This window comes from Staurois parvus, unplaced genomic scaffold, assembly GCF_062004578.1.
Source record: "Staurois parvus isolate SC_StPar_1 unplaced genomic scaffold, SC_StPar_1.0 ptg000439l, whole genome shotgun sequence".
Classification (NCBI taxonomy): Eukaryota; Metazoa; Chordata; class Amphibia; order Anura; family Ranidae; genus Staurois; species Staurois parvus.
Window position 1 is genome coordinate 4,533,937 of NW_028318235.1, and position 11,064 is coordinate 4,545,000.

The 11,064-nt window shown below is 40.0% G+C and overlaps 1 protein-coding gene across 1 annotated transcript in view; it reads right to left on the reverse strand.

Moving 5' to 3' along the window:
- Window positions 1-2,102: 2,102 nt before the first annotated feature.
- PIAS4 (protein inhibitor of activated STAT 4) overlaps window positions 2,103-11,064 on the reverse strand; it is a 138,409-nt gene continuing 129,447 nt past the window's right edge. The window contains exons 9-11 of the mRNA XM_089687897.1: window positions 3,459-3,619; window positions 2,689-2,819; window positions 2,103-2,545 (exon numbers count right to left, since the gene is read on the reverse strand). Coding sequence (XP_089544023.1) covers window positions 2,337-2,545; window positions 2,689-2,819; window positions 3,459-3,619 — 501 coding nt within the window. The 3' untranslated portion in view covers window positions 2,103-2,336. The remainder of the gene's footprint in view (window positions 2,546-2,688; window positions 2,820-3,458; window positions 3,620-11,064) is intronic.

The window sequence follows — 11,064 nt, forward strand, 5'->3', positions numbered from 1 at the left end:
TGAGGGTAACCCTCTCAAAAAAAAAAACTATGAATGAAAACAGGTTCCCATGGGGAAAGATACTACCACAAATGAAAATGCTTAAGTAAAAAATTTTACAAAATTTTAATCAAGCATTTTAAATATTACGTGGACAATGATTTTTAATGGTAGTGTTGAGACTAAGCCACATTACTTAGCTAAAACTTAGGGCTCATTGACATAGATGCAGAGTGCCATACATCATTTAGAAGGAGCATATTTCTACAACCAGTCACAAGTGTTTGCGTGCAGCTGCAGAGGAGCAGCCCTGGATGCAAAGGGTCTGTAGCCCAGTGCCACTCATCCATCCTCATCTGCTCAAATATGCAGTTACATGAGTATAGATGCAACAGCTATCAGCCTGTCATTGATTTGTACTGGTTGCAGCTGTATGCAAACACCAGCGACTCCCAAATGAGCGGCCCTTTGCACCCACGTGCATGAACCCTTAGGCCTGCTATTTACTGGGGTAAGTCAATTAAGACATAATTTTACATATATTCGCAGTGAAAAAGTAAAAAGCATAAATACAGTTCATTACTTTTAGGTTAGTCAGTGCCATTTAAACATACAATACGAGAGACATGGCTACCCAAACATTTTTGACGAATCCAGCGCCCAAAACAAAAAGGATAAGTAGGTTATAAGGCTAAAAAGCACATTCTTAAATAAACCAAGCTGAACCCTTGACAATTCAACTGACCATATTACAATAAATCACATAATCTGCCCTCAGTGAAAACAGACCCAGGAACATAGGCAGATTAGCTTGAATGCAAAATTTAAACCATGGTGGTTATTTTCTATTTGCCCCACCCTCTCCCACATTAGTTTGCCTATTAGTCTATTATGGGAGGCCTCATTGACCAACAGAAGGCCTCAGAAGCTAGGAGGTGTTGAAGCCAATATCAATTAAGAGCAGAAGCCAAGAATAGCAGTTAAGTTCAGTTTCCTATATCTTTACAGTTACTTTCACTGAAAGTACCCATTGCTTTGCACATTATCATTCCTGCAGTTTGAATTGCACAGGTTTGTTATAGGTTTACCATGCACTTGTCAGCCACTTCAAAGTATCCAGCCTAGAAGCAACAATTGCAAACTGCACATTACTACCTTTGTTGGCCCTGAAAACAGTGTCTGTGCACCCCTTTAAATTAATTGCACTATGTTACTAAACGCCTGCCTTTTCTGAAATTGAACCCATACCTAGCTCACTAGTAATTCTCCTGTTGAAAAGAGTGCCTCAGTGGCCAGTGAAGGTACTCTTGTTGGTCAGGGGAGAGTGGGACAAAAAGGAAATTTCAGTACTTCGTAGAATAAAACCAGTTCCAGAGGGGTACACAGAATAAATGTTTTTTGTTCTTTAGGCAACTAAAAAGGTAATACCAAGTATCTTGTGCAGCCTTTGCTAAAGACAGTGAATTTATGTTGATTGGCTGGTTTACTTTTAGCTGTACTTCCCCCATCACTGGATAAATTATTGATTTCAGTTGGCATCCGAATACATTTTAAATGGAGAGTGGTACTAAGGAGGTGCAGAGCTTTAGGCCAAGAAATGAGTTAAAAATGGGGAGTAAGAAGGTCTAAAGCAGCAATAAACCTCCCCTGACTTGCACAGAGAACTTGAACAGCAGAGAGGTAGATTGATTGAAAGCAGTGTATAATATCCTCTTCATCCCATCAGCATTCATTCATAAAATTCTACATAGCCCAGTTTTTGCATATTACTAAGCTGGAAATATTAAAACTGCACAATTTTGGGAAGTGAAAAACTATAATATGCTTGCATTTTTCAAAACCCCAATAATGGTTCTCTTGCAGAAACCTTTCTACATCAATAACTATTTACAGCAATAAGCTTGCCCTTTATTTTGAACCAAAAATTAACACCCTTCAGTGAATGCCATTGAGCCAAAAGTAGAGTGTTCCATCAGTATTTTCCTATTTCACCCATAACAGCAGAAGATGCAAAAAAACAGCAATTCAAAGATGCATTTGAAGGTAAGAAGAGTGGTTGTTTACAAGGCATGGAATGGTTTTCTTCCTGTGACTGTCTCCTGAATGCACTTCCAAAAACACAATTAAAAAGAAAAAAAAGTTTAATACAAAATATGACAGAACAAAATTAAAACGGGGATCTTTTTACTCTTTTACCAGTTGAACATGACCTTTTATGCTTCTTAAGTTAAACAGTGGAAGGGACTTTGCCAAAGTAGTGATGCATATAGGTCTTGGTAGGAAGAGGGAACACAGCTCATTAACTGTGTCTGTCTGAAATTAGAAAGTTCAAGATCATAATATGAAAGCAGGGAGGGTCAACAAGCAGATAAAAGCCCCTTTTCATAGCAGCGTCTTTTATGTGCAGGGCGGTCGTCGTCGTCCTCTTCATCATCATCTTCAGAGGACGAGGATGAAGACGAACTACTGTCCACTGTGAGGTCCACTACATCTGGGCCAGGTTTCCCATTCTCAGTTGACACAGTGCTGCTGGGAGGAGGTATCTTTGCTGCCATTTCAGGAGATCCTGGTAGACAGTAAAGGGTCATTAGTAACATTTAGATAACTGTTCAAAAACGGGCTGTTTTTAGAGATAAAATATGAAGAGCTGGCCAAAAAAAACAAAAAACAAAATAGAAAAACGGTGAGGGAACATGCACGTGCAAATACCTATTTCAAGAACAGGACAGGCCGGACTGCAGCTTCTCTCTTTTTCTGCCTTTATTGGGCGCCAAGAACCATCCACCAAAAACTCTATCTCATCTGCATCCTTACATTCACTAAGGATTTTGGACAAAAGACTGAAAAACACAATGAAATGTACATTCTAGAATATTAAATCTCAATATGTCTGTACAAACACAGATATTTATCACTTCTCAAACTGCACATCAATAATTTAGGGTATGCCAAGACACTGCTCAAATTTACACCAAAACCTTTTTGATCCGGTCAATTATGTAGTATGCTTACTCCTGATTCTTAAAATTAGAACTAAAGGCAAAATGAATGCCCCGAGTCAGTAAATCTGCTATCTTTGTTCCATTAGGGACATATCTCTTCATTTCCTGTCCAAAAGCTAAAAAAAACAGGAAGTGAGAGAAAATCCCTCCATAGTGAGGGAATCCCTGGGTTGTCACTAGAACTAGTGTCCCTATTGGAGGATTCCCCCCTATTTCTTTTCAAAATTTGGGATTTTAAAAATTTTCACTCTTGGCAATTGTGGTAAACATGACAAAATTGAGAGGCATATTTTCTAATGAGGGCACTGACAACAATAACAACCCAGATCTAATCCCACTCCATTCTACCCCCAAAAAAAATGGGTTTTGCCTTAAGTAAATATAGAAGTATATCGCAAATGTGTCTTTACTCTAGAGAACAGGGAGTGGGTAAGAAATTCCATTTTGGCAAAACATACAGGACACAAATTTACTTACCCATCTATTATAAGCTGATCATATTGAGCAGGCTTGTCACACACTGGGCAAGTCCATGTTGGTTTCTTTTCATTCATTTGTAAATAAAACACTGCATCAAAGCACTGGAGGTGAGCACAGGTCTCTGCTCGACAGGGTACAGTCAGGCGCATCTTGACAAGCTGTAGATGAAGCAAAAAGGTTAAAAACTGTGTTAAACGTATGCTTTGCATGTTGTAACTGTTTTGCAGGTAGTCCAATTATATTAACATATACACACAAAAACCTAGGTTACTTTAACCACTTCAAGTCCGGACACTTAACCCCTTTCTGTCCAGGTCAATTTTCAGCGCCATCACACTTTGAATGACAATTGCGCGATCATGCACCACTGTACCCATATGAATTTAGCATTTTTTTTTAGACCGATAAAACTTTATTTTGGTTGTATTTATCCACCACTGGGATTTTTATTTTTTTTGCTATATAAATGAAAAAGTCCCAAAATTTTGATTAAAAGTGTTTCTTTTGCAAAGTAACACTGTACTACTTGCGGGAGGGTGATAAAGATTTTTTTTTTTTATTGCTTTTATAGCCTTTATGGGTGTAAAAGCAATAATTTCTCCTTCTCTGGCGGCATTCTTGCAGCCATTGAGAAGTACCATGTGACAAGCTCTGACCACAACAGCCTTATACTGTGTGAGCTGTGATTGAATAGCCTTGTACCATGTGATCATTCACAGATTTCACACGTAGTAAGCAATGATGTCAGAAGTGACATCTTGCTTACTACTACTCATGTGAACAATGATTGGCCAATCAGTGATCATATGATCGAGACCTCACACAGAGGTCCCATACAGCGATCATTGCTCCCTGGGAGCGCGTACAACCTGAAAATGCGTGCGCCGTTTATGAACGGCAACCCGCTCCTGCACTGCTCCCATCCGGCCGTTTATGTACATGGGCTGTATGAGAAGTGGTTAAAGAAGGCCACCTCCAGGTAACAACTGAAATAATCAAACTGTTAAAGCCATCAATAGAACACTGTTATTGTGACGAAGCCAGAAAGTTAACTCAAATTTCCCTAAAATTGGGAGTGGATTTGTAAATTACATCAGACAAATTTTACAGAACCCATCTCCTTTCTCTACTTGTATTGCTAGAAAAATTTTTTTAGGGCAGATCTTTGATTGTTGGCTGCATTAGTCAGAAGAGACCGATTCATACCTCACACTTTAACCACTTGCCCTCCTAAGGATTTACCCCCCTTCCTGAACAGGCAATTATTTGCGTTACGACGCTGCGTTACTTTGACTGACAATTGCACGGTCATGCAACACTGCACCCAAATGAAATTTACGTTTTATTTGCCCCACGAATTGAGCTTTCTTTCGGTGGTATTTGATTGCCTGTGCGTTTTATTTTTTGCGTGTATATTATATTTTTTTTTACTTTTTGCTATTAACCACTTCAAGTCCGGACACTTTTACCCCCTTCCTGTCCAGGCAAATTTTCAGCTTTCAGTGCCATCACACTTTGAATGACAATTTCGCAGTCATGCAACACTGTACCCATATGAAGTTTTTGCATTTTTTTTTTTTGAGACAGATTAAGCTTCATTTTGGTGGTATTTATTCACCACTGGGATTTTTATATTTTTTGCTATGTAAATGAAATTTAGTAAAAATAAATAAAATAACCCAAATTGGTTTATAACCAAAAATTGGAATTTTTTAACTTTTTACATTTTTATATTATTTACAGTCAGGTCCATAAATATTGGGACATCGACACAATTCTAACATTTTTGGCTCTATACACCACCACAATGGATTTTAAATGAAACAAACAAGATGTGCTTTAACTGCAGACTGTCAGCTTTAAGTTGAGGGTATTTACAACCAAATCAGGTGAACGGTGTAGGAATTACAACAGTTTGCATATGTGCCTCCCACTTGTTAAGGGACCAAAAGTAATGGGACAGAATAATAATCATAAATCAAACTTTCACTTTTTAATACTTGGTTGCAAATCCTTTGCAGTCAATTACAGCCTGAAGTCTGGAATGCATAGACATCACCAGACGCTGGGTTTCATCCCTGGCGATGCTCTGCCAGGCCTCTACTGCAACTGTCTTCAGTTCCTCCTTGTTCTTGGGGCATTTTCCCTTCAGTTTTGTCTTCAGCAAGTGAAATGCATGCTCAATCGGATTCAGGTCAGGTGATTGACTTGGCCATTGCATAACATTCCACTTCTTTCCCTTAAAAAACTCTTTGGTTGCTTTTGCAGTATGCTTTGGGTCATTGTCCATCTGCACTGTGAAGCGGCGTCCAATGAGTTGTGAAGCATTTGGCTGAATATGAGCAGATAATATTCCCAAAACACTTCAGAATTCATCCTGCTGCTTTTGTCAGCAGTCACATCATCAATAAATACAAGAGAACCAGTTCCATTGGCAGCCATACATGCCCACGCCATGACACTACCACCACCATGCTTCACTGATGAGGTGGTAGGCTTAGGATCATGAGCAGTTCCTTTCCTTCTCCATACTCTTCTCTTCCCATCACTCTGGTACAAGTTGATCTTGGTCTCATCTGTCCATAGGATGTTGTTCCAGAACTGTGAAGGCTTTTTTTACATGTTTGGCAAACTCTAATCTGGCCTTCCTGTTTTTGAGGCTCACCAATGGTTTCCATCTTGTGGTGAACCCTCTGTATTCACTCTGGTGAAGTCTTCTCTTGATTGTTGACTTTAACACACATACACCTACCTCCTGGAGAGTGTTCTTGATCTGGCCAACTGTTGTGAAGGGTGTTTTCTTCACCAGGGAAAGAATTCTTCGGTCATCCACCACAGTTGTTTTCCGTGGTCTTCTGGGTCTTTTGGTGTTTCTGAGCTCACTGGTGCGTTCCTTCTTTTTAAGAATGTTCCAAACTGTTGTTTTGGCCACGCCTAATGTTTTTGATATCTTTCTGATGGGTTTGTTTTGTTTTTTTGAGCCTAATGATGGCTTGCTTCACTGATAGTGACAGCTCTTTGGATCTCATCTTGAGAGTTGACAGCAACAGATTCCAAATGCAAATAGCACACTTGAAATGAACTCTGGACCTTTTATCTGCTCATTGTAATTGGGATAATGAGGGAATAACACACACCTGGCCATGGAACAGCTGAGAAGCCAATTGTCCCATTACTTTTGGTCCCTTAACAAGTGGGAGGCACATATGCAAACTGTTGTAATTCCTACACCGTTCACCTGATTTGGATGTAAATACCCTCAAATTAAAGCTGAAAGTCTGCAGTTAAAGCACATCTTGTTCATTTCATTTCAAATCCATTGTGGTGGTGTATAGAACCAAAAATGTTAGAATTGTGTCGATGTCCCAATATTTATGGACCTGACTTTTTTTTTTTTTTTTTTTAACATATTGTCACCCTAGCAGTACAGTGTCACCATGGTGACAATGTACTACTTGTGGGGGGGTGATGAAGATTTTTTTTTTTCTTTTTTTACACCGATTGCTTTTACAGCCTTTATGGGTGTAAAAGCAATAATTTCTCCTTCTTTCTGGCTGCATTCTTGGAGCCACTGAGAACTACTGTGTGAGCTGTGATTGGTCACAGCTTGTCACATGGTACAAGGCTGTTGTGAATAGCCTTGCATCATGTGACCTCTGATCACAGATTTCACATGTAGTAAGCAATTTTGTCAGAAGTGACATCTTGCTTACTACTCTGCATGTGATCACTGATTGGCCAATCAGTGATCACATGATCGGGACCTCACAGAGAGGTCCCGTACGACGATCGGTATTCCACTGTGTCCGGAAGGAAAGCGCACAAGCAGGGGGCGGGGAGGCCGTTTATAAACAGCCACACGACCCTGCACTGCCACTGTCCAGCTGTTTATACAGTTGTGTTCAAAATAATAGCAGTCAAACATCACTAACCTGATCAATCACTGTTTTAGGTAGAAATTATATTTCTACATGGCAAATAATTTACTAGCAGGTGTAGTAGAGTAATAGAAATCCAACAGACCCAACAGTCATGACATGCATGCTGCTGATTCTGTGTAATTGAAAGGGGCATGTTTAAAATAATAGCAGTGTGGAGTTCTATTAGTGAGGTCATTCATTCTTTGAAAAACAGGTGGCAATTTAAGGAAGGAAGGTAGCAAATGTACATGCTGGTTACAGTGCATTTCTGTCTGAAATTCTGAGGAAAATGGGTCGTTCCAGACATTGTTCAGTAGAACAGCGTACCTTGATTAGAAAAGTTGATTAGAGAAGGGAAAACATATAAAGAATTGCAGAAAATGATAGGCTGCTAAGCTAAAATGATCGCAAATGCTTTAAAATGGCAACCAAAACCTGAAAGACGCAGAAGAAAAACTACCATTCAAATGGATAGAATAGCCAAAATGGCAAGGACTCAGCCAACAATCAGCTCCAGGAAGATCAAAGAAGGTCTAAAGTGACCTGTGAGTACTGTTATAATTAGAAGACGCCTATGTGAAGCCAAGCTATCTGCAAGTAGCCCCTGCAAAGTCCCACTGTTGAAAAAAAGATGTGCTGAAGAGGTTACAATTTGGCAAAGAGCACATTGACTGGCCTAAAGAGAAATGGCGCAACATTTTGTGGACTGATGAAAGTAAGATTGTTCTTTTTGGGTCTAGTGACTGGAGACAGTTTGTCAGACCCCCAAACACTGAATTCAAGCCACAGTACACTGTGAAGACAGTGAAGCATGGTTGCGCAAGCATCATGATATGGGGATGTTTCTCATACTACGGTGTTGGGCCTATTTATCGCATACCAGGGATCATGGATCAGTTTGAATACATCAGAATACTTGAAGAGGTCATGCTGCCTTATGCTGAAGAGGAAATGCCCTTGAAATGGCTGTTCCAACAAGACAACGACCCCAAACACACCAGTAAATGTGCAACATCTTGGTTCCAGACCAACAAGAATGACGTTATGGAGTGGCCAGCCCAATCCCCGGATCTTAATTCAATAGAAAACTTGTGGGGTGACATAAAAAAAAATGCAGTTTGAGGCAAAAACAAGAAATAGAGAAGAACTGTGGAACCCAATCATCCTGGGCTGGAATACTTGTTCACAGGTGCCAGAAATTGGTTGACTCCATGCAACACAGATGTACAGCAGTTCTCAGAAACAGTGGTTATACAACTAAATATTGATTAAGTGATTCAAAGGAAAGCAAAAGCTTCAAACATTTTTCAGTTTATATAGCGAATGTTTGAGTTTGTAAAGAAGAATACAAACACTGCTATTTTTTTGAACAGTCTAATATTCACTTTTCTTCAATTTTTTTTTTAGAGGAACAACACAAATTTGATATATTTTTCTTCATGTTTCGATTTGGAATAGAATGTGTAGTGTTCCCAATGCATTTGTGTGTATGGAAATAAAAGCTATTAGAAGGATTTTGAGCTTTATTCACTTTTTTCAACACACGGCTATTATTTTGAACACAACTGTATACAACAGCCGGAGGATGGGAGGTGGTTAAACATGTCCAATAAATTAAAAAAAAAAAAAAAAAAAAATCTAATTTAGTCATAAATTTAGGCCAAAATGTATTCTGCTATATGTCTGCCCAAAAAAATTCTAACACTTGTAAATTAGCTGGTCTATGTGAAGGTTAGAGCGTTTACAAATGGCGGTATAGATACTGGAATTTTTATTTTTACTAGTAAAGGTGGTAATCAGCGACTTATAGCGGGACATTCTGACACTGGGGAGAACAGGCTATGTGTCACTGACATCCCCAGTGACACCAATACAGTGATCAGTGCTAAAAAAAACAAAAAAGCACTGACTGTACTAATGGCAGTGGGCAGGAAGGGGTTAACATGAGGGGCGAGCAAAGGGTTAACTGTGTGCCATTTCATTGTAAGCTGTGTGCGCGCGCTTCACTGTAATCACACTGCTTTGGATGGCTGTTACGTGCACAGCCACCCAAAGCAGTGTGCAATAGCTGACAGGGAGGAGAACTGTGTCAACTGTTTACATACAGTTCTCCTCCCCGTTGGAGCTGCTCGGCAATCACCGGGCACCGGTGAGTAATCACTGGCCGGGACCCGGTGGCCGCAAATGGCGCAGGTAGGGCGCGTGTGCGAGCCCCCTACCCGGAAAAGCAAAGGAAGCCTACAGTCTCCACATTTGGAAATAGCCAATCAACATTAGAAAAATATACAGGTTACCAGATTACAGAAGAGTGGGATGAAATAATGCACTGCAGCTACAAAAAAAAATAAAAAATGAAGTCCATGGAAATTAGTTTGTTCCCAGTATGCATCTCAAGTCCAAAATCCGAGCTTGGTTATTGTCTACCGTTAAATTAGATTTCCAGCTCACTTGAAAAAATTGACATGGGCCAAGCTGTTCAAAACTATTTCAATTAATACACTGAGGCAGCCACTGTGTGGCAAGTAAGCAGCGATGTGTTCAATGGTAAAGGTTACTTCCTGTCTGCTGCCAGAACTACTGTAAATAGAGTCAGCCTCAGTGCTACAAGACAGATTTGATCCCTGCAATACAAAATGCCAGATTATACAGCTTAAAATGTACACCTGGAACAGTCATATTCATCTCTCTAGCACTGTCGGCACCCCAGAGAAGCAACATTGTCAAACATCTTAAGGAGAACAGACACAGTACATCTAACAACGAAAGGTCTCTATTTCTCAAATTGTTGGGCACATGTAATAATGTGGACTCAAGAGATAAAATTACAGAACTCAAGGGGTGCAAGAAACCCTGATCCTACCAGGCCCAGCAATGCCATCTGTCGCATTCTTTTTTTTTTTTTTGCAGAAAAAAAAAAAAAAAAAATGTAATTACAGCTAAAGATAGACTTGGGTCAAATTGAATTTGATGGGCCTTTATCACTCTTCTCCCAGATCTCTCCACACACTGAATCAATGGTGAGCCTGAAATCCCTGCACCCAAAATCTAACAGAGATTCATAGTCCCTACCACTTACCATCTGTGGGAGAAGTTTTACTGCTTTTCAGATATGACACCTTAAGTTAAAGTGCCCTGACTGGGATTGCTCACAAATTCAGGGTCTTACATACTCCTTAACCGTTGCAGCTGTGTCTGGAAGCACTCTTCACCGTTCCTCAGGCATTTGGTGCTCCATTTTGGAGGTTCTGCTCCACGCAGCAATACTAAGAGCCTTAAGCCATTGAAAGTTAAGCCCCAAAAGGGTGTTCACATACCAGATGGGAGAGTAGTCCCACTGATTTCACAAGCCTAAACATTCCTTTGCATGTGACACTATCTTATTACGGTACTCAAACCCAGTGTTAACAGTGGACTACCCCACTGTGCATCCCCTGGAATCCACCGTCCAGGTCATCTCTTTACTTGTTATTGAGAATAGTTTACCTATGTCTGATGGCAAATTGTGTGTCTGATCTTGCCACCCAAGATGGCTCCTGAACCGTGACCCCCGGGAGAAACACAGAAAGCTGAACTACAAGGAGGATACATAAAAACTACCACTAGGTTTCCTTACAATGGGCAATAATTTATTAGCCTAGAGTCTACTAAATGCTTTGGCCACAGATACAAAAGGAAGACCGTTC